This window comes from Mustela nigripes, chromosome 1 (genome assembly GCF_022355385.1).
Source record: "Mustela nigripes isolate SB6536 chromosome 1, MUSNIG.SB6536, whole genome shotgun sequence".
NCBI lineage: Eukaryota > Metazoa > Chordata > Mammalia > Carnivora > Mustelidae > Mustela > Mustela nigripes.
The window spans coordinates 52,324,284-52,348,626 of NC_081557.1; the positions used below are offsets into that span (position 1 = coordinate 52,324,284).

At 37.4% G+C, this 24,343-nt stretch overlaps 1 protein-coding gene across 1 annotated transcript in view; it reads left to right on the forward strand.

Annotated features, from left to right (window-relative positions):
* The window catches only part of ACER3 (alkaline ceramidase 3), a 175,761-nt gene that overhangs the window by 111,336 nt on the left and 40,082 nt on the right, over nucleotides 1-24,343 (forward strand). The window contains exons 4-6 of the mRNA XM_059411426.1: nucleotides 10,046-10,098; nucleotides 12,488-12,569; nucleotides 15,486-15,521. Of these exons, the coding sequence (XP_059267409.1) occupies nucleotides 10,046-10,098; nucleotides 12,488-12,569; nucleotides 15,486-15,521 (171 nt within the window). The remainder of the gene's footprint in view (nucleotides 1-10,045; nucleotides 10,099-12,487; nucleotides 12,570-15,485; nucleotides 15,522-24,343) is intronic.

A 24,343-nucleotide genomic window follows, 5' to 3' on the forward strand; every position in this document is an offset into this window, starting at 1 on the left:
TAGCTGATCTCCGGCTAGCTGAAGCAGTCTCAGCTTGCTACTTCTCCGCCATCTTGACTCCCTCCCTCTATGGTTGTTTTAAAAGAAAAGAGACTTTGAAAGACTCAAATGTGGTTTGGAGGAGTAGTAATGATAATAAGCCAATCTGAATAACCTTCATCCTAAAGCAGACTACCTTCTGTTCTTGGGGGGTGGGTATTTAATTCAGTTTTGAGTTTTATTTAGGTGGCAGATTATTATTTTCCAAACATGTTAACACCAATATGTCTCGTCCCACCTGCTTTTCTTACAGTGTGGCACTGACTCTCCTCAAGAGTTGGGGTCTTTGTTCTCCTTGCCCTTGAATCTGGGCAAGACTGTTACTATGGTAGACAAAGTTATATGACTTCCAAGAGTGAGTCACAAAAGGCAATAGAGCTTCTTCCTCATCCTCCTGGGATGCTTACCTTTGGAACCCAGGTCTATGTTGTAAGGAAACCAGTCAGCCATGTGGAAAGGCTCATGTATGTTCCTACCACAACCTCCCCTGAAGTTCCCAGGCTGCAGCCACATCAGCTGCCCAAAATTTGAGTGTGTGATTCTTAAGATGATTCCAGCACCAGCCTTTGAGCTGTCCTAGCTGATTCTGAGTGAAGGAGAGATGAACTGCTCCCTCCGAGTTCTGCTCATAATGCATATTTTTAAAAATAGTTTTACTTATTTATTAGAGAGAGAGAAAGCACAAAAGCGGGGGAGCTGCAGGCAGAAGGAGAGGGAGAAGCAAACTCCTGGCTGAGCAGGGAGCCTAGTGCAGGGCTTGATCTCAGGACCCTGGGATCATGATCTGAGCCAAAGGCAGACACTTAACAACTAAGCCACCCAGGCACCAAATGCATATTAACCAGCAAAGTATATATTGATATTTTAGGCCACTGAGTTTTAAGGTTGTTTGCTACATAGTAAAAGATAACTGGAATAATTTTAAAACATATCTACTTTAATTCTGGGCATATGGCTATCTCTGATATTCCCTTATACACATATTTTCTAAGACTTAGTTAAGTTTTTAAATTTCTAGCATCATTCCTCTTGTCCATCATGTTGTTCCTAAAACAGTAACCCTGGAAGGTAGTATGTGTCTATCTCATATATAAAGAAGCACCTGCATGAATGTGCTGAGACAAGGCTAGGCTAAGTATCTGAGTGAAGGAAGGGATAGGCTCCCCTACTGTGTACTGAGTAGATCATGACAGTATTTCATTTCTGAGGACTAACCTGGTTTATGTTCAAATGAGAAACACCAGAATGTTGAAAGAACTAAAACTATAGTCGTGATGCTTGAGGGGAAGGAACTGGGACTATTTTAGCTTGAAGAAGAGAAGACATGCCGCTCACTCAGCTGTACGTATCAGACTCTCTCAGTTCTATGCATTTTTCATGTTTGGCCCTACCGCACTTCCCTTTCTCCCTTGGGCAGTTCCTGTTCATCTTTCAAACTCTAAGCCAAAGTGGCAGCTCAACTAAGAGGCCTTTCATGGCCCCGGGGTTGGATATGTACTCTTCATATGTTCTTCTACAACATTCTGTGCTTGTTACTGCCCTTATCTTTTGTTTTATAAATATTATTTATATCTTTCTTCTGTATCAGCATGTGGGTTACCTAAGAGCAGGGACTCTGTCTGGTTGACCTTGGTGTATCCCATACTTATAGTGCACATAACACTACGTAAATGTTTTATGAATCAGTATTTAAAGGGTTGACATGTTGAAAGAATTCGATTTATGCTTTGTGGTCCTAGTGGTGGTAAAGGTAGAGACATCTTGCTCAACGTAAGGACGAATTTTCTGAGCTAGTAGATGGTAAGAACTTCCTTCAGAGATCTTGAGTCCTCTGTCCTTGGAAATGCCCAAGTATAAGCTAGACACACACTTTCATTAGTTCAGAAATTAGTACCTGGGCAACAGATCTGCATTGGTAAAGATGATACAGTCCTTTCCTCAAGGAATCCATGGTCTCAGAGTGAAGGTAATATGCTAGTGAATGCAGTGGTAAAGGGACCTGCAGTATGCTACGGAATTGAAGAGAAATTATTCAGGGAAGGGAACTGAGAGACAGGGTTTCACGCAGGTGACTCAGATACATGTTTGAGTTGCATCTTCAAAGTTAAATAGGTATTTTCCAGGCCAACTTGAACCTACAGAGTTGAGAGTATATCTGGTATCTAGGGCACTGCAAGTAGTACCTTGTGTTGTAGCCATGGATGGAATGAGAATATGTGGTGATGATGGTGACAGTTCCAACAGTAATAATAGCTAACATTTGTTACTTTATTGACTACCTGCTCTGAGTAGGCATTGAACTAAATATTAGTAAGAGATGTGATTTGGGAAGCTACCCAGAGGCCATATCTAAGCCTCTTGGACTTTATCCCCCGTAAGCCATTAATAGATTTGGAGCAGAAATGGGACACACTTTGATTTGTATATAAACTTAATTGTTGATAAGATTGTTACCAAGATAACAGAACATTTAAATAGACCAGATGGCCTTTGATCTTGAGATCTCTGATTCTGTGCTTTATTTATCATTTACTGTAATACTACTCTATCACGTTTGGGGACAAATTATATAGATGTCTTATTTCTTCCCTCTTTGGGTCTACAAAGTTGTGCTTGCCTCTCTGGACAGAGATGATATATGACCCAATTTCCCAATGATTTGGGAGGGAAGAACCCTCAGTATTAAAGGATTTTTAAAAACAGCTTCCCCATCTTTCTAATTTAAACGTAAAATGATTGTGAATATTCCTTGAAGGCTTCTTACCTCTTTTCAGGATTAAGTTGTCTCAGCTATGTTAGGCCATTATTTTTTATGCACAGTCATTGTACAAAATGACAGTGCTGCCACTTACTAAACCCTGGTAGACATCGAACCATTTCATCAGCCTGAACTTATCTGGTTGTAGCTGTAAAGAAATTGGAGGCCCATTTTTACTTCTGCCTAAACTGAACATAAGCAGATATTGACATTTCTGTCTTAAGAGTGATTTAGAGCTTAGATGGTATTTTCTTCAGATTTGTTATTGCTAGGTAGCTGCTTGGGCTCCAGATGAATTCTGCTACCACTTTGCTGGCTGTTTGAGCATAGATGCCACTTAATCTTGCTGAGCTTTTGTTTCCTCATCTATTTAATGGATTTACTAATACTTGTAGGAGTATTTTGAGGATCAGTTGATTGGCATATGTGTAAGTGTCATATAGGATCTGGTAAATAAGTGTTTAATAAGTATTAGCTTCCTTCCTTTTTCTTTAACCAGTTAGAATTTCTGAAACTACTATTATTGATTGTTAAGTGATTCATTCCTTTGAGTACTATTGTGTGTGCTCTTGTGAAGAGTAATATATTTTTTTATTAACATATCATGTATTATTTGTTTCAGGGGTTCAGGTCTGTGATTCATCAATCTTACCAATTCACAGCACTCAACATAGCACATACCCTCCCCAGTGTCCATCACCCAGCCACCCCATCCCTACCAACCCCCGCTGCACTCCAGCAGCCCTCAGTTTGTTTCCTAAGACAAAGAGTCTCTTGTGGTTTGTATTCTTCTCTGGTTTCGTCTTTTTCATTTTTCCCTTCCTTCCCCTATGATCCTCTGTCTTACTTCTCAAATTCCTCATATCTGTGAGATCATAGATTGTCATTCTGATTGACTTATTTTGCTTACCATAATACCTTCTTGTTCCATCCACATCATTGAACATGGCAAGGTTTCAGGAGGTTTTTTGATGGCTGCATAATATCCATACACACACACACACACACACACACACACACACACACATTGAAGGGTAATATTTTAAGCTATTGCTAACTCCTTTCTCATGGATTAATGAGAAAGAGCAATGCATTTGGGAGTGGATTTGAGGAAAACATTAGAGAAGGAATAGAGACACCAGGAATGGCCTTCAAGTAAGTGGTGAAAGGTGTCAAAGAACAATTTAGAATCATAGACCTTTAATATTAGAAGAGATTTTTATTTTAAGATTTTATTTATTTATTTGAGAAAGAGAGACAGAAGGAGAACAAACATGGGGGAGAGGGAGAAACAGGCTCCCCACTGAGCAGGGGTAGGGGGTGCAACATGGGACTGGATCCCTGGACCCCAGGATCATGATCTAATCAAATCCCTAGAAGGGATTTTTAAAATGTAGTCCAATCTACAAATTTTATAAATGGAAAAACAGCTTAAGAGAGGTGAAGTAAATTGACTAGAACTTACACAGAAAGTTAGAGACAGGTTAAGGACTACATTTTTTTTTTTTTAAGATTTTACTTATTTTAAAGATTTTATTTTATTATTTTTTTATTTATTTGACAGAGAGACACAGTGAGAAAGGGAACACAAGCAGAGAGAGGGGGAGAAGCAGGCTTCCTGCCAAGCAAAGAGCCTAATGTGGGGCTCCATCCAAGGATCCTGACATCATGACCTGTTCCAAAGGCAGACACTTAACCAACTGAACCACCCAGGCGCCCCTACATTTTGTTTTTATTTATTTGTATTTCCTTTATCTATCTTAGGAATTTGTCTTGCATTGCTGGTGGCTAAAGTATAAAAGCTTCAATTTTTTAGGAGGCTTCTCCCAGATATTTTTTTCATCTTTTCACTCATACAACTCATTGTTTTTTGCTTTCACTAACTGACATATACAGGTATTCATAATCCTGGAGAGGGTAGAGGTAAAGGCAATTTCTTAATTTCTTTAGCTATATGGAATTTTTCTTTGTGTTCTTCTGCTTTTTCTAAGTATTCTCTGCTAAGCATAAATGTTTGATATTAGAAAAAAGAAATAGCTGCTAGTAAAAAAAGAATGTATCCACCCCTTCTCATAAGTAAATAAATATATTTATCCTGGAAAATAAAACCAAAGAAAAATGTGTGTGTTCACCTATCATTTTCTTTATAATACAAAACCAAAAATTGCTTAAATGCTAGGTAATTAATGTAAGCTAATTCAGACTTTATAATGTAAACAACAGATGTTCTAGTTATAAATATTACCTTCTTTCTCCTTAGCTCTCTATCTCAGTGAGTAGAACCACCTTACACTGAAAGCCTGAGCCAAAAACCTATGATGATTTGTCTTCAATTTCTCCTGCTTTCTCACTTCTATGGAACTGAAAGCTCAAATACATCTAGCTCTATCTATCTCTACAGCAATGAACTTAATCCATTATCTCCAATCCAAATTTCTGTAACTGTTTCCTAACTGGTGTCCCTGTCTCCCCTATCCATTTGTCATAACAAAATAGAAATACTGTTCCTACAAACAAAACTAATTGTTTTCATTCTTTGAGCAGTATTTGCTAGGCTTGGTACAAGTGTTAGAAATGAGACATGTAAAATGCAGTCTCTGCCCTCCAGAATGCATGCCACTTTTTAAACATCTTTAATACTTCCCCGAGGTTAGGCTCATGGATTTGAACCACAGGCTGTGATCTGGCCTGTGCCTACCTTTTCAGACTCCTCTTCAGTCACACAACCCACCGTCTCCCTGGAACTCTGTGCTCTTTTACCAGTCATAATTTTGCTGCTTAAGGTTTTGAAATAAGACTTCTGTATTTGTATTACCCAGATTTTAAAATCTGTGCCCTTTTAACATATGCTTAGTTCAGTTTAGTTTCTCTAAACAAACAAACAAACAAGCAGCCAACATCTGGAGTCCAGTCTTTTCTTCTGAGCTACAAGTTTGTACTTCTAGTTGCCTGATTGACATTTCAACTTGACTGTCACACAGGTACCTCAAACTCAGTATGTTGAAATTGTTCCTGTCATTTTCTGTCTTCACAGTCTCTGTAAACTGTATTGTCATCAACTGTGGTATTTAGGCAACAAACCTGGGAGTTACCCTTAGGAGTTTCTTCTCCCTCACCTTTATATAAAATCAATAACAAATCCCGGTTTAATTTACTTCCTAAATATTTCTCAAGTCTAGTCACCTCGGTCTATTCTCAATTGTGAGGCCTTAATCCAAGGAGAAACTTTGCTTGGCCTGGACTGCTGTAGCTTCCTAGGTAGCCCTCCCACAACTGTGCTTTTTCACTGCAGAACACTCTACACATACCCGATCTGGCACCATTTGTTTATTATTGTATTTGTCAGCTGAGACTGCTATACAGAAATGCTGTAGACTAGGTGGCTTAAATAGTAGACATGTGTTTTTTCATAGTTCTGGAGGCTTGAAGTCTGAGATCAGGGTGCCAGCATTGGGTCTGGTGAGAGCTGTCTTAGAGGTAGCCACTCCTTTTTTTTTTTTTTCCTTAAATGCCCTTTGTTTATTTTAAGTGTAGTTAACATACAGTGTTATATTAGTTTCAGGTATACAGTATGATAATTTAACAGTTCCATATATTACTCAGTGCTTATCAAGATAAGTATACTCTTAATTATTTATTTTTAACATAAGTGTACTCTAAATCCCCATCCCCTATTTCATTCATTCTCTCACCCACTTCCCCTCTGGTAAAGTTGAGTCAGTTTTTTGGTTTATCTTTTATTTTTTTTCCCTTCGTTTTCTGCGTGTTTCTTAAATTCTACATTTGAATGAAATCACGGTGTTTGTCTTTCTCTGACTGGTTCTTGCAAGTTCTCTGTTATCTCTTCTTAGAAGAACATTAATCCCATCCTGAGGACTCCTACCCTCATGACCTCATCTACTCCTAATTACCTCCCCAAAGCCCCATCTTCAGATACCACTGGATTGGGGATTAGGGTTTCAACATGTGAATTTAGGTAGGACACATTCAATCCATAATAACTATATTTTCTTATTTTTTATATTCTTGATGCTCTGGCTTCTGGAGCCTCCTTGACTAGGCAGGCATTGTCCTTTCCAGGGGTGTCCATTTCTTATATAGCAAATAACTTGCCCTGGACTGCCCCTTTCATATTCAGACTAACCAATCCAGAGCCTATCCTCTAAACCACCTTCTTTTTCTGACTCTTACACTCCAGGAGACAGTATTCTTCTGCTCTAATCACCTCAAGTCCAGGTACCAGATAACTCAAGATAGCCCCTAGACCTTAGAGCCTGCTGAAATTACTAAGCCTGCTTGCCCTCTCTTACCTTGCCTTTCTCTGGGAAACCACAGTAAAGGTTGTCATCCATGCTTTCTCCTTGCTTGTTCTGCCTCCTGACACTGGTGCTTTCCCATGTGGCCCTGCTTGGCATGGCATGTCACTTCTTAGGAACTGCCTTTTCAGTGGCAGTCATTTCCTGATCTGTTGGCTTCACCATACCCGAAAAATAATAAAACCTGTATTTTAAACACACTAACACCACTACGGACTGCCTTGTGTCCCCTCAGAATTCATATGTTGAATCTCTAGTTCCCTATGTGACAATATTTGGAGATGGGGCCTTAAATGGTTATTAGGTTTAAATGAGGTTTTTGTGATGGGACTAGCGCCCTTATAAGAAGAGACCAGAGAGCTTCCTCTCCCTCTCCATCATGTGAGAGTACAGTGAGAAGGCAGCCATCTGTAAGCCAAGAAGAGAAACTTCGCCAAGCACCAAATCTCTACGATCATCTTAAACTTCCTAGCCTCCAGAACTATAAGAAATAAATTCAGTTGTTTTAAGTATCCAGTCTAAGGTATTTTGTTGCCACCCAAGCTGATGGAGACCGCCACCTAGCTAAAACATTTTCAGTGGTTTGCCGTTGCTTTTAAGATAAAATTAAGAAATTCTTTCAGCCTAAAACATTTGCCTGATTGGTTTACTGCTTATCTCTAGCCTCATTTCATATCCTTTCTCTTCATCATTAATTAAGCTTCAGTCACAATGGACATATTTCAGATTTTTAAGTTTCCTTCCTGCAGCAGGACCTTTGCACATTATGTTCCCACTACTTAGGGGTTCTCATCTTCCCCTCAGTCCCTCTTTACCTTACTCATATCTGCATGTTTCAGGACTCAGTTTATGTGTCACTTCTTTAAGGAAATCTTCACGACTCCTTATATGAAGGCCCTTGTTTTTTGATCATGGTGCTCGGTACTTTTCCATCATAGCACTTACTATAATTGGAATTAAACATTTATTTGTGTCTTTAACTTTCTAGGGTTTTTCACCCTGGCTAGACTGTAAAGCATGAGGGCAAGGGTTATCTTATCTCCTGCATATAGCATAGTTCGAGGCACATAGTAGGTAGTTAATAGATATTTGTCGAATGAGTGAATAAAAGAGTGACAATAATTATTTTAACTGCCTTTATAAACTGTATAGATAGACCTATGGATAATATGGAGAAAACAGATCTTTTCATGTCCTATCCTCCAAATACATGAATAGAAGTTCTCCTAAAATGGGTCATTTAAATACCTCAGTACTACATTGTGGAAAGGCCAAATAATTAGACACATATTTTGCTAACACATGAAAACGGAAGTAAAGAAGATATAAATGCAAATGATGTTTAATATAAAGCCAGGGGATTGTGGTTCAAAATTTCAAATAGAGGAATCTTCTTTATATCAGAAACCTTGTGGTAGATATTATGATCCTGTGCCAACTTTTTTGAACGTGTGAAAGTGATTAAAGTGAAAAGTTTTGGAGACAACTTAATGTAGAGGTATGCCCCAGAGTGAGTTTAAAAGCGGGCTCTATTACTTATTAGCTCTGTGATCTTAAACAAATTACTTAAATTGTCTAAACCTCAGAGTTCTCATCTTGGGATAGAGATAATAGGATCTACCTTGGAATTTTTGTTAAACTTAAATGAGATAATGAATATAAAACACTTAACTATAAGACCCTGCACATATGCTATTTCATTATTCCAGTAATTTACCAGAATATATTACTTTGTGTAAACACTCTTCCTTCTTCCTAGAATGTATTTCTCTACCACCGATTTCATTTCCTGCCACCACCTTCTCTGGTTTCTGTGACCCCCTTTTGTTGGAATCTTTATATCTAATCCCATGTTTTTCATTTCCTTCCCTCACTAGACTGTGAGGGCATTGACTGCATCTTGTTTCCATTATATCCTCAGCAACTAACACATTGCCTGGCACATAGTGAATATATTATTAAATAATTAATTAAATGCATATCTAGTGAATAAGTAAATAATATAGGATTGGCTTAAGGATTAGAAATAACCTATCTGCAACATTTAGCTTAATGTCTAACTTGTAGTTTAATACATATAGCTATTGTTATTATTACTAATAATATTTTTGAGAAACATAGGTTACTTAGATTAACTAAATGATTTTGCTGCCATTAATATCCCTTCTTATATGTATTAGTGAAAATTTTACCCACCTTAGGTGTTCTAGGAAAAGGGAAAGTGCAAAAGAATATTGATAGGACCCCCAGACCTGTAGATGGTAGACCTCATTCTTTCCTGGAAGTATGAGATCATAGTTTGTGGTACTGAATGAGCTGGGTGGTCCAGTGAGTCAGGTGTCCTACTTAGGCATGTACATTAGGGTAGATAGGTAGATGGACGAGCTTGTTTGTTCAATGAGAGTAAACCAACCCCCATAAGTAGAGGGCAGGGAAAGGTGGAAGAAAGAGACAGGCCACTCCTGGTTTGTAGGTGGCAGTTTTAATAAAAAGAGAGTGCCTACATACAGGGTTCATCTTGGGTGGCAACAATGGGTCCCCCACCTGCCCATCAAAACTTGAAAGTGTGTAAAGAGGACTTCGTTCAGCCAGATATACTATATAAGTGTTTTCAACACCACATCACTATCTCAAGACTGTCCTTGGAACAGCCTCTGGGAGCAAGAAAGACAAGTGGAAGTTACTCCTCTTCCAAGGATAGGAGGGAGTGAGGAGCTTCCAATCGCCTGGGTCCAGCTCATAGGTTAACTGACGGTCACGTCCTTTCAGTGACCTTCCCCAACACTCAAATTAGATGTTAAATATATGAAAGTTATTAGTAAAAGATACTAGGTGAGAGGTGACTATAATAATCATTCTGATGTTTTATTTTGATTTGTATAATAATTGTACCTCTGCAATATTCAAGTCTTATCTTTTTTGTTTCTTATAGCTATTGGATGAACTCCCAATGATTTACAGCTGTTGTATATTTGTGTACTGCATGTAAGTGCTTATGTTTAAAATTCCATTGTTTAATATATTTTAAAATTAATTTTCACCTCATAATTAAGTAATGTAATTAACCCTATTACATTATACTGGGAGATTGTAATAGTGTAAAAGGTTATTACTTCTGTGATCTCCATGTAGAGAATAAGCTGTGGGAAATTATAATAATGTTGCTATTAACTTTTATGATCTCAAAACCCTAACTAAACTCTTACTAAAACTCTTACTAAAATCTGACTTAAAGAATTTTGACTTAATTTGTATAATCTGCATTTCCTTGAGTTATGAATATAGATAAAAATGTTACATATTATACCATAGAAATAATATATATGTACTTTGTACCTATAATTGTGGTAGGTATTATACAAATCCTCTGTAATTCTTCCAGTTGTGCAAGATAAATGGGTATTATCCCCATTTTATAGATGATAAAGTGAAGCACATAGGGATTTAGTAACTTGTCTAAGGATATAAGCAAAACGTGTGCTTAGGTGACTTGCCTAAGGCCATGTAGCTGGTGTCAGAGTTGGAAATTGAACTACAAATTTAATAAGCTTACCTTCTAACCATGCATTTAATTCTATAGCACTAGTGCTTAAAACTTCTCTAAACCCCTTATGTGATGGTTATCTCTTTTTAGTATGATCATTATTACTAGTTCAAGTATATTTAGTATATTTTCTTCTTCTTCTGTCTTTTTTTTTTTTTTTTTTTTTTTGTGGATAGAGTGTGTGCTAGTGGAAGTAGTAGGTGATTGGGGAGGCAGTTAGAGAGGGAGAGAGAGAGAGAATCCCTTACAAATCCACATTCAGTACGGAGCCTTATGTGGGGCTCTGTCTCAAGACCCTGAGTTCATGACCTGAGCTGACATCACAAGTCCGATGCTTAACTTAACTGACTGAGCCACCAAGGTACCTCAAGAATATTTTTGTCTAAAGATATCTAAAAATCAGAATTCTGTGATATTATTTAAAGAGCTCATGTGGGGGCACCTGGGTGCCTCAGTTGGTTAAGCATCTGCCTTTGGCTCAGGTCATGATCCCAGGGTCCTGGGATCCAGCCACGCCTTGGGCTCCCTGCTCGGGTTTGCTTCTCTCTCTCCCTCTCTCCATCTGCCCCTCCCCCTGCCCTGGTTCTTTCTGTCTCTCTCTTTCAAATAAATAAATAAAATCTTTTAAAAATAAAATTAAAAAGCTCATCTGAAGCTTTTCTGTAAAGGGACAGTAGTAATGATGTTAAGTTTCATGGGCCTATCTCTGTTGCAGCTCTTCAGCTCTGCTGCTGTAGCAGTGAAGCAGCCATAGATAATATGTAAACAAATGAGTTTGACTGTTCCAGTAAAATATTATATACAAAAACAAGTTTGGGCCTTTGGGCAGTAGTTTATTGCTCCTGATCTAGAAAAGTACTTTCAGGTGAGCTTTTTAAAAATAAGTCATCAAGTCACAGAATATGAAAGTAAAAGAGACCTTAGAAATCATCTGGGCCAACCATCTTTCTGTAGAGATAAGGAAATAGGAGTTGGGTCCAATTCCTACAGCCAATTAATGAGTAAACTGAGAACTTTCCTGCTGCTTCTACTAAAACATAGGTTCAAAGGTTGGATACCTAACCCATGGTCAAATATTTGTTCTTATTTCCTCATTTACTGAGTATTTGCTAGCCTAGTGATTAGATATGATTAGACGCATGAGAAAAAGATTTTATCCCTGCACACAAAGAGTTCACAGTCTGGTTGAGGAGATCCATAAAGAGACAATTATAATAGAGTGATATTTTCTGTAATAGTGTGCCTTACTCAGGGATGGCTCATTGCAAGATTTAGAAACATACTCAAGCCAGCTTGACTTAAGAGAGATTTATTTAGAGGACATGAGGAAATTATATGAAACCCAATAACAGGAAGTACAGCCTGACTACAATTCAAGGGCAGCTTACCTTTCCCACCCTTTTTTCTCCATTCCTTCTTCTCTGCATGGTCTCATCTTTGAATTTGCTTTCTTTTTCCATCCGTGCATGTCACTTTTCTGCTCATTCTTCTTCTTTTTCACTCAGTTTAGCTGCCCAAATATCAGCATCAGACTTTGAATCCATAAAGCTTTATACTTTGACTCCTCACATTTAATTGATTCAGTCTCTGACTCCCAAACTCCCAAGTTTTCAGGAGAGAGCCTCTCTTTGACCCAGTTAAAGCCAGGTGCCTTCTCTTGATTTCTCCAGCCTCTTAGAGGTGGTGCAGATTCTCTGAGATGAGAGTTTGGGTGGGAGGAAATGATGGGCATCACTAGACCCAAAGGTCTGTATACAAGTGGTAAGACAGCATTCTATTTTACTAGTTATATATTTTAAAATAAGTTTCTTTCTCTCTCTTTTTTTAAAGGTTTGAATGCTTCAAGATGAAGAACTCTGTAAACTACCACCTGCTTTTTATCTTAGTTCTATTCAGTTTAATAGTAACCACAGTAAGTCATACTTTGTTTTTAATAGATGAAGCATGTGATGTGGGTTTGAGAATTGTCAGAGTATAGGTAGTACTAGAAATGTGAGAATAGATGAACTGGCACAGAGAGAGCATGAACCATTAAGATGACCAAAGATGCAGCCCTATGGAATACTTTTTTTTTTAACAGAGATAAACGAGAGTATACAGTTATGATACTGTACCCTAAAAGTTGCAGTTGATTTGTCTTGTTCGCTATTCATAGCCTGTCGGTATGCAAACTTCCATAATGCCTAAAGATTTCAATAAGAGCCATCACTTTAAATATAAAAAGTATATACATTTAGGGTATAAAACATGATACTTTGATACATAGTGAAATGATTAATTTAGGTAAGCTAATTAACATATCTTCAAACATGTATGTGTGTGAGAGAGTGAGAGATGAGACCCCCTGAAATCTATTCTCTCAGCAAATTGCCAGTGTTCAACCCAGTATTAACCATAATCACTACGCTATACATGGGAATACTGACATTTGAGGGTCAGGCAGAAGAAATGGAGCCAGCAAAGGAGACCTAGAATAAGTAATCAGAGATATAGGAAAATGAAAGAGCCCAATATCACAGAGTACAAAAAGATTTCCAGAAGAAGTAACAGTGTTAGTTGCCTCTAAGAGGATGAGTAAAATACAGATTGAAGTTTGACCTATAAAAATTTTAGTTAAAAGACCAGGTAACCCCAATAAGGATACTGTCAACAATAGATTGATAGAGGCAGAAATTAGGTATCAGTGAACTGAGAAGGTGAATAGGAGGTTGAAAGAACAGGTACACTATTTCCTTATGCTTCTACCCTGCACTGTGTAGTCCTTCATATAAACTACATGCTCATTGATCATGAGAGAATCCTTGTGTTTCAGAGGTGAAAGGAAGTCTTATAAAAGAAGAGACTAGGGGACACCTGGGTGACTCAGTCTGTTAAGCATCTGCCTTGGGCCCAGGTCATGATCTCAGGGTCCTGGGATTGTGCCCCACATCGGGCTTTCTGCTCAGCAGGGAGTCGTCTTCTCCTTCTCACTCTCCTTATGTGCTCTCTCCCTCTCTCTGTCTCAAATAGATCTTAAGAAAAAAAAAAAGAGAGTGAGAGACTAAAGTCTAGAGAGTTTTAGACCAAATTTATGTGGAGAATTGTGGCAGAGTCAAAACTGGACCACTTTGTAAGTTCAGAACTGATGTGATCAGAATTATAGGCTTGGGAGTCAGTCAGATCCGAGTTTGTAGCAACATAGTTACTTAATAACTAGGAACCTTGGGCAAGTTACTTAATCTCTCTGTATTAATTTCCTCATCTGTAAAATGAAGATAATAATAGCATACATTTTGTATTAGTTGTGAAAATTAATACCTGGCACACAGTAAGAACTCCATAATTCTTTTGCCTTAAAATATGTCTTTAAGAGGCATGTCCTTTTGCATTTCTTCTATTAATAGCAGTAGGAATATGAAACTATACAAAGGGAAGTTAATATTTTGAAACAACACATTTCAGAAATGAAAAGCATTCTTCCTTACTGAGTTTAGAGTTACAGACATATAGTGTCTCATAAACATCTTACTATTAAAGTTCTGTGGGTGCTTAAAGGAAATAATCTGCTTTTATTGTGTGAGGACAGGAACTTCCTTCTGGAATAAGAAATTTTGTAGCCAAATTGTAAAATTACATAAAATTTTTGTGAGGTCAGCACTACTTTAAATGAGCATATAGAGATAGCAAAGCACAAGCTTTTCTGTCAAAGAGATGATTGCCTTGTTGGGGAGAGAAACAAACCATTAAGTTATATGACATTTATACGTGGTCAGTGAGGGCACAAAGGAGGGTGAATGGCTGCTTCTGCTGAATGGAGAAAGGACCGGGAAAGGCTTCTAGAAAAAGGGATAGTTTTAGCTGGATATTGGAAGACGAATGTTTGCCAGCAGGGGAGGATTTCTAAACAAATTAAAGAGTAGCATGTTTAAATATGTGGAAGCACTATACTTTCTGGAGCCTAGGATGAGAAAGGGGAAAGATGAGAGCAGTGAGAGCAGGCAGAAAGTCAGGAGTGAGATCATGCAAAGCTTTGAAATTTGGACTTTGTATTATAAGTGTTCGGAGCCCTTTCAGGATTATGATTTGAATTTTCCTTCTCTCTACCATGTCATTTTAAAGGCATATACTCCTACAGGGCAATAAATGGCATGCTAAATCTTTAATAGACATTGAACTTAATTACCCAAGTGATATTAGAGCCTAAAACTGAGTTTGTGTAATTGGAAATTCATTTAGGTGGTGAGTTATGTAACTAGATGAGTGTGTTAGAGGTTTGGGAAGTAAAAAAAAGCACAAGAAATTTGTTAAATGCTTTCAGTTATTGAGCATGCATTATATTGCTAAATTGTTTCATGTATTTTAGCTTATTATTCCCATTATCTGGATTAGGAAAAATTTAGTCTTTTGGTTAAGTGATTTGCTCAAGGTCTATAGCAAATAAGTGGCAGACTCTGAAATTTATCACCTGTCTCTAAGTCCAGTGTTCTTTCTGTTGTAGAACAAAATGTGTTATAGACATTGTCAACAGAACCTCTTCACCCCACATGAGTAACTGTGTACCTTTGCCCTTCCTTGATGCTGATGTAGAAGGCAAGAGGCCAGAGTAATCCACAATAACTGAAAAATTTGTTTACCATGGTAAAGCTAGCACTGGTGGAGACCCATCTGAAGGTGCTAGCCTTTCTGTGGCCCGCCACCTAATCTGATTGGTTTTATGTGGCTATAGTCAGATCTAAGTAGCATACTAGGGAAGCAAGAGAGATTTGGGATTTGCAGAATTGTTAGAATAAGTTTTCTTCACCTTCATTAATGCACTTCATTTACCTGTTTTTCTTTTAATATTTTGTAGGTTTACCTTAAGGTAAAGGAGCCTATATTCCATCAGGTAATTTAAAAAAATTATTACACACGTGATTGTTTAACAGTACTTGCCTGCATTGTGTTTCCTTTTCTGGTAAATTATATGCAATACAATTTCTGAAAATAAAATGGTAGATGTCCTATGAAAGTGTTTAAAACAGAGTTTGCAAACTCAAGTGCCTAAAGGATACCAGTGCCCAGGCCCAGCTGTCTTTAGTAGTCAGTATACAAGTGTAGCATTGCTCTTATAAGAAAAATCAAAGTATTCATGTACATACACATACAAGGTCCTTTTTATGACATCATTTTCTAGAAAAGATAGACTGAAGATTCCCCAAATATTTCCCTCCTAGTATTTTATGAGTTTTTTAAGGTGGGAGATTATTTACATTGAGGAGAGCAGACATAGGAAACTTTTCCGTAGGAAATAATGATTTAAGTATATCCCATAATGAAACCAGAGGAAAATAAAGTAGCAGTCCCCAAATAGAGCCATTGTTCATTGAGTGCTGTCATGTGCCTGGCATTATGCCATTACTGCACAGACTCTGATCTCCCCAGCAGTTCTACAAATTAAGGATTATTGTTCACATTTTAAAGGAAATGAACTCAGAGATACTAAGAATTTATCCAGCTTTACACAGTTATTAAGGGGCAGAGCCAGGATTGTAACCTAGATTTGACTCCTATCACAATTCTTTTAACAAACTGGAAAACAAACAAATAATAAATAAATAAGGACACATTTCAAGAGTATCAGAAGCCTTGCAGTTTTAGAATATTTTGTGCTTACTTAAAAAGTAAGTGTTCCTGTATCTTTTTAAACTTCAGCTAGATAATAATCATCTAACTGAAATATGTTCCTTAAAATAAATTCCAAAAGCACGTTATTGTGCTTTGCTTTTCTACAGGCAAGCCTAAAGTAGATGTTACCAGAGAAAACATCCTCACTTCCTTAATATTTTAACTTGAAGTATGTCATTATGGAATTACCTCTTTATGAAGAAAGATTTACTGACACAGTGTAGAGGATGAAGTTTATGTGTATTAAGTATACTTCAGCTTTTGTAAATTTATGATTTGTCTTTATAAGAAAGAAAAATCATAAGAGCAAAAAAACCAAAATATGGAAATTTGGGGTTAATTTTTATAAGCTTATGTCCATCAATTTTCCATTTTGTGTTTTAGACTATTTTACACTATGTTTATGTAATAAAATTAACAAACTGTTCATTTAACTTCCCATGCTGCAACTTTCATGTGTTTTTTTCAGTAATAAGTATTTTCTTTTCTGTATATAGTGGTAAATGTTTGCTACTAGGAAGGAAGGGAGGGAAGGATGAAAGCTTAGAACTATGGGTTATACACTAGGCCTTCTCAGGAGAGAAGTGAAGAAGTAGAGAAATGGTAGGGTGAAGTAGATAAGTAGTCTCAAGGTAGAAGACAAGTATTCATTTAACAGATGTCCACTGTGTACCTTCTCAGTACCAAATTCTGAGCTCAAAGTTGGAAATAGAGGGGCAGTGGAGCAAAAATGTGAATACCTAAAATCAGGCAGACCTGGATACAAATCAAGTGTCTACTTACTAACTGTATACCCTGGACAAATTACTTACCTTCTTTGAGCTTTGGTTTCCTCATTATTCCACAAACACTTTAAGTGCTTTCAGTATGCCAGATGCTGTACTAGGCATAAAAGGGATACTAGTGAATAAAATAACAGTGTCTCTGCTCTTGAGGGGCTCATTATCCTCTATGTCTAAAATTGTATAATAATCTCCTAAGATTGTCTGAGGATTAAAGGATGTACTGCAGGGGCACCTGGCTGGCCCAGTCAGTAGAGCATGTGACTTCATCTCTGGGTTGTAAGTTTGAGCCCTATGTTGGGTGTAGAGATGACTTAAGAATAAAATCTTCTAAAAAATAAAAATAAATTTAAAAATAAATGAAATAAGAGGGTTCCCCTTTCTCCACATCCCCTCTAACACATGTTGTTTCCTGTCTTGTTAATTTTGGCCATTCTAACTGGTTTAAGGTGATATCTCACTGTGGTTTTAATTTGAATCTCCCTGATGGCTAGTGATGATGAGCATTTTTTCATGTGTCTGGTAGCCATTTGTATGTCTTCATTGGAGAAGTGTCTGTTCATATCTTCTGCCCATTTTTTGATATGATTGTCTGTTTTGTGTGTGTTGAGTTTGAGGAGTTCTTTATAAATCCTGGATATCAACCTTTTGTCTGTATTGTCATTTGCAAATATCTTCTCCCATTCTGTGGGTTGCCTCTTTGTTTTTTTTTTTTTTTTTTTACTGTTTCCTTTGATTTTGATGAAGTCCCAAAAGTTTATTTTTGCTTTTGTTTCCTTTGCCTTTGGAGACATATCTTGAAAGAAGTTGCTATGGCTGATATCGAAGAGATTACTGCCTATGTTCTCCTCTAGGGTTCTGATGGATTCCTGTCTCACGTTGAGGTCTTTTATCCATTTTGAGTTTATCTTTGTGTACGGTGTAAGAGAATGGTCGAGTTTCATTCTTCTACATATAGCTGTCCAGTTTTCCCAGCACCATTTATTGAAGAGACTGTCTTTTTTCCACTGTATATTTTTTCCTGTTTTGTTGAAGATTAATTTGCCATAGAGTTGAGGGTCCATATCTGGGCTCTCTACTCTGTTCCACTGGTCTATGTGTCTGTTTTTATGCCAGTACCATGCTGTCTTGATGATCACAGCTTTGTAATAAAGCTTGAAATCAGGTAACATGATGCCCCCAGTTTTATTTGTTGCTACATTAAAACATTTCCTTAGCGATTCGGGGTCTCTTCTGATTCCATAGAAATTTTTGGATTATTTGCTCCATCTCTTTGAAGAATACCGGTGGAATTTTGATCGGAATGACATTAAAAGTATAGATTGCTCTAGGCAGTATAGATATTTTAACAGTGTTTATTCTTCCGATCCAAGAGCATGGAATGGTCTTCCATCTTTTTGTGTCTTCTTCAATTTCTTTCATGAGTGTTCTATAGTTCCTCGAGTACAGATCCTTTACCTCTTTGGTTAGGTTTATTTCCAGGTATCTTATGGTTCTTGGTGCTATAGTAAATGGAATCAATTCTCTAATTTCCCTTTCTGTATTTTTGTTGTTAGTGTATAAGAAAGCCACTGATTTCTGCACATTGACTTTGTATCCTGCCACGTTGCTGAATTGCTGTATGAATTCTAGTAGTTTGGAGGTGGAGTCCTTTGGGTTTTCCATATAATCATGTCATCTGCGCAGAGAGAGAATTTGACTTCTTCATTGCCAATTTGGATACCTTTTATTTCTCTTTGTTGTCTGATTGCTGTTGCTAGGACTTCTAATACTATGTTGAACAAGAGTGGTGAAAGTGGGCATCCTTGTCTTGTTCCTGATCTCAGTGGGAATGCTGCAAGCTTTTTCCCATTGAGGATGATATTTGCTATGGGTCTTTCATAGATAGATTTTATGAAATTCAGGAATGTTCCCTCTATCCCTATACTTTGAAGCGTTTTAATCAGAAATGGATGCTGGATTTTGTCAAATGCTTTTTCTGCATCAATTGAGAGGACCATGTGGTTCTTCTCTTTTCTCACATTAACTTGTTCTATGATATTGATTGATTTGTGAATGTTGAGCCATCCTTGTAGCCCAGGGATGAATCCCACCTGGTCATGGTGGATAATCTTTTTAATGTGCCTACACTGTTGGTGGGAATGCAAGTTGGTGCATCCTCTTTGGAGAACAGTGTGGAGATTCCTCAAGAAATTAAAAATAGAACTTCCCTATAACCCTGCAATTGCACTCCTGGGTATTTACCCCAAAGATACAGATGTCATGGAAAGAAGGGCCATCTGTACCCCAATGTTTATAGCAGCAATGGCCACGGTCACCAAACTGTGGAAAGAACCAAGATGACCTTCAACGGACAAATGGATAAGGAAAATGTGGTCCATATACACTATGGAGTATTATGCCTCCATCAGAAAGGATGAATACCCAACTTTTGTAGCAACATGGATGGGACTGGAAGAGATTATGCTGAGTGAAATAAGTCAAGCAGAGAGAGTCAATTATCATATGGTTTCACTTATTTGTAGAGCATAACAAATAGCATGGAGGACATGGGGAGTTAAAGAGGAGAAGGGAGTTGGGAGAAATTGGAAGGGGAGGTGAACCATGAAAGACTATGGACTCTGAAAGACATTCTGAGGGGTTTGGAGTGGTGGGGGGGGTGGGAGGTTGGGGTAGCAGGTGGTGGGTATTATAGAGGGCACGGATTGCATGGAGCACTGGGTGTGGTGAAAAAATAATGAATACTGTTATGCTGAAAAAAAAAAAGAAAGAATGCATATAAAATCCCTACCACATGGTAAGCAGTTAGTAAATGCTAATTAATATTAATAAACCAAAGTAAATAAGGCATGATTACTGTTCTCAGGGTCAGGAAGATAGACTTGTAAAAAAAAATATTTATAGTATGTAAAAACACTTTTAATGCAGACAAGGGTGCAGTCTCTCTGCTTACATGACTCATGATAGGATTACAAAATATCACGGTTGCATATAGCTAAAGTCTTATTTCCTCTAATATTGAAAAACAAAATCAGGAAGATGGTCTGCTATTGTGATACAGTAGTATTTCTCGCTATTTGTAATGTTTTATTTGAAGAGATCTTTGGCCCAAAGTCTAATCTGGAATATCCTTTCCTGTCCTGTTAAGTAATTAGAATTGATTTTCTTCTTTTTAAGTAAGCTCTGCACCCAATGTGGGCTTGAACTCACCAGCCTGAGATCAAGAGCTGCAAGCTCTACCTACTCAGGCAAGCCAGACACCCCAGAATCAATATATTTTTTTGTATTCTATTCCTAATCGGTTTCTGGGTATCATCCTTAAAGAGAACTCCTTTTTCTAAGAATCTTTTGTCTATGTTTGTAGACTATCACTCTCATTCTTTTATATCACTATTGATATTATGTATAGAAATTTAGAAAAATTATTTTGAAATTTGTAATTGGAAAATTGTTTTGGAATTTGTAATTGGAAAAATTGTTTTGAAATTTATGACTAGATTTACAGTAAGTTTAAAGATCTTAGAAGTAATGGAAAAGGAGGGAAAAGCAATGTTACCTAATATAAAGTAACTCTGGCTTGAGAGTTTGGAATTTGATTTCTTACCACTTCCAATTTCTTGAAGTTTGGAATCTCAAACCTTGCCGCTTCGTTATCCATGAACATGCTGTGCCTGTTCTTCAGTTTCCTCATCTATAATATGTTTAAAACAAGAAGAGGTTTTATTTCACAAGGGTAATATAAAAATACTATATAAGGTAAAGCACAAGGCAATAAATACAGTAATAGTGTGACACTGAAAATACATATGAAGGTATAAGATGATGCAGTAAGTTTCTGCCTATGGTAATCACAGAAAGCTTCTGAAAGGAGATATTTGAGCTGGGACTAGACAGATAAGTGGTGGTGATACACAATTAGAAGGAAAGAGTTAATAAACACTTTTAAAATATCTGTCACAGCCAGGATGATTGTCTTGCTAACCAGATGAGCTTCCATGAAGGAGAAAATACTGATAACAGTTCTACTTTACTGTATTAAAACCCAAGGTGATCCAGACATCTTCAGAAGAGCCAAATGCTGTTTCTTTTTTTTTTTTTTTAATATTTTATTTATTTATTTGACAGACAGAGATCACAAGTAGGCAGAGAGGCAGGCAGAGAGAGAAGTGGAAGCAGGCTCCCCGCTGAGCAGAGAGCCCGATGTGGGGCTCGATCCCAGGACCCTGGGATCATGACCTGAGCCGAAAGCAGAGGCTTTAACCCACTGAGCCACCCAGGCGCCCCAAAATGCTGTTTCTTTAATTTGATGGCCTTGCAAAGGGTTATACTAAAACCATAAACCTGCTACATTCAGTAGAAATACTAATGTATCTTAAGAAACCAACAACAAAAAAAGTATACATGAAAATAGGATAAAAGAACTTTTAAGTCAGTGAACCTCTTTAAGCCAATTGATAAATCACTAATTGAATGTCTCAGATGAAATTTCATCTGTTATCTCAGAGAGTACTATTGATTAAAGCTTCCTGTCAAAGTAGATGTCTCCTAGAGATAGAGACATGACACATCAGTATTTTACTACTCTCCCTTCTAATTTAATACACTGTATGAACAATTTGAAAAACAGGAACTTAAGCAGATTTATGTAAATTTATTATTATTTTTAAAGACTCTATTTATTTGACAGGGAGAGAGAGAGTGCACAAGCAGAGGGAAAAGCAGACTCCCCACTGAGCAAGGAGCCCGATGTGAGGCTTGATGTGAGGCTCGATCTCAAGACCCTGAGATCATGATCTGATCTGAAGGCAGATGCTTAACCAACCGAGCCACCCAGGCGCCCCTCTTTTATATAGTTTATATAGATTGACTTACCTATTACCTTACTAAATATCAACAAACCTATATAGAACTTACCATCTTCATTTTATAGGTGAGATAAATGAGAGTTAGAAAGGTTAAATAATTTGTCCAATGTTTCTCACCTAGTTACTAGGAGCTCTGAAAATTGAACCCAGGTCTTTTTTATTCCAAAGCCCATATTCCTTCTGTGATATGATAATACTCCTGTAGCAGATTACTTTGCAATTTAGTTTATTATCAAAATGAACATATTTTAGGTGAAAATTATAAAGAGCAAAAAAGATGTACTCTATTATCTTTTTATTTAAAAGATGACTAATACTAGAATATGCACAGAAAAAAGTTATGAAGGTTATGTGACTACCTCTAGGTGCAGGAGAAACTGCGAAATCAAGCTTTTATAAAAGCGGGACATATTGTCGGCCAAATAATATCAGTCTTCTACAAAGAAAAAAATAAAAGGAAAGGTTAGATACTGAGTGGATCACTGGCAGGGCCTGGCCACAGATCCTAGGAGAGAATCAGAATGTATGGTGTGGAGGTGTTTGTGGAAAGAAGAAAAGTAATTTGGAAAAGCCTCAGTGCACTGCCAGGGTATAGGTTCGAACTTATCCATTATTTGATATGTTTAGCATACTCCTTAAGCAATCCATTCCCCTTGACTTCTCTATGGTGATAATTCCTAAATATGTTTCTTCAGCTTAGATTTTTTCTTCTAAGATTTAGACCCAGATATCTAATATCTGTTCCCAGAGATATCTACATGGATATCTCACTGACACTTCAAACTTTGAACATACCTAGAAATGAAATCACCATTTTTCTCTCCAGTATTTCTTCTCTTCCTGTATTCCCTAACCCAAGGAAAAGGTTACCATGCACCTAACTGCTAAAGTCGTAAACCAGGCCATCATTGACTTTCCCAACTCTTCTAACTGCCATATCAAATTATTATCAGTCCAAGCCCTAAATAGCTTTCTAATCTGTTTCTCTCTATTCCCACTCGTAGTACCCTGGTTCAGGCCCCATCACTCACCTAGGTTACTGTAATACCTCGTCATTGGTTGGTTTTCCATTGATCTTGGCTCCCTCTAATTCATTCTCCACCCAGCAAGAGAGGGATATCTTTCTAATACATGAGTGATCATGTTGCACTGTTGCTGAAACTTCCATTGACTTCCCTTTGTCTGTAAGATAAAGTTTAACTAATCATGATTTGAAAATGTAGACTTGACCTCTGGTTTTACCTTTCTGACTTCATTTTTCCCACTCTTTCCTCCAACAATATATTCTAGACATACTTTTTTTTATTCATGCCAGTTTACTTTTCTTCTAGATCCAATCACACACACACACCCTTTCTCTCTCTCTCTCTCTCATTTTTTAGAGAGTGAGCACATGCACACGAGATCAGGAGGAGCAGAAGGAGAGGGTGAGAGAGAATCTCAGGCAGACCCTGACGCAAGGGCTTGATCTCAAGATACAAGATCATGACCTGAGCCTAAATCAAGAGTCCAACACCTAAATGACTGAGCCACCCAGGCGCCTCTCTTTTAGCTTCTCTTAATATTTCAATGGTTATTAATGATGTTTCTAGTAATGTTTCAGTTATAAAATTAAAAATTATATCCTCCATAAAAGTCTTTCTGATCTGCATAAGTCTAGGTGGCTTTCGAATGTACTTACAAAGTACTCTGTACAGTCCCTGTCACAGAATTAAATATTACATTTTTAATTGCCTGATTACTTATCTCTTTCCACACTAAATTGTAATTGCTGTGAGAGCAGTCATCATGCCTTCCTTGTTCACCATTAGAACATCATGGCTGCAGTTATGGATTTAATCTGACAATCAACCTCTAATCAGGTTTAATCTAATGCTGTGTTTACTTAGCTCTATAAAGAAATACATGGTAGAGAATATAGCAAGTATGATATGATATTTTCATCTTATCAGGAGATCCAGAGTTATGTATATATACAGATTCTTTTGTCCTCTCATCCACAGAAGTTATGTATAGCTGCCAGGGATGACAGCTAAGTGTAGTGGAGGTCATTATAACACATAGGAGGTACAACCCCCTTTTCCTACCATTCTTTATGATGAACACCTTTCATTGTTCTAATGCAGGCCCCAAGCCTTTAACCTAGATGCAGTCCTTCACAACCAGAGCAGACATAACATTTTCCATTTATCTTAATTGTGATATTCAAGGCTGGGAAACTGAGGTCATTCTTAACCAGCCCTGCATCAAGACAATGCCTGATACTAATCCTTTGCTCCACACCATCATATCCCCAGGGTCTAGCACAATGCTCAATAAATATTTGTTGGAATCTACTGTTGTAGAGAGACTGCGAGTAGTAGGCAGGAGCCATTTCAAGGCTTTATAAAAGAGTC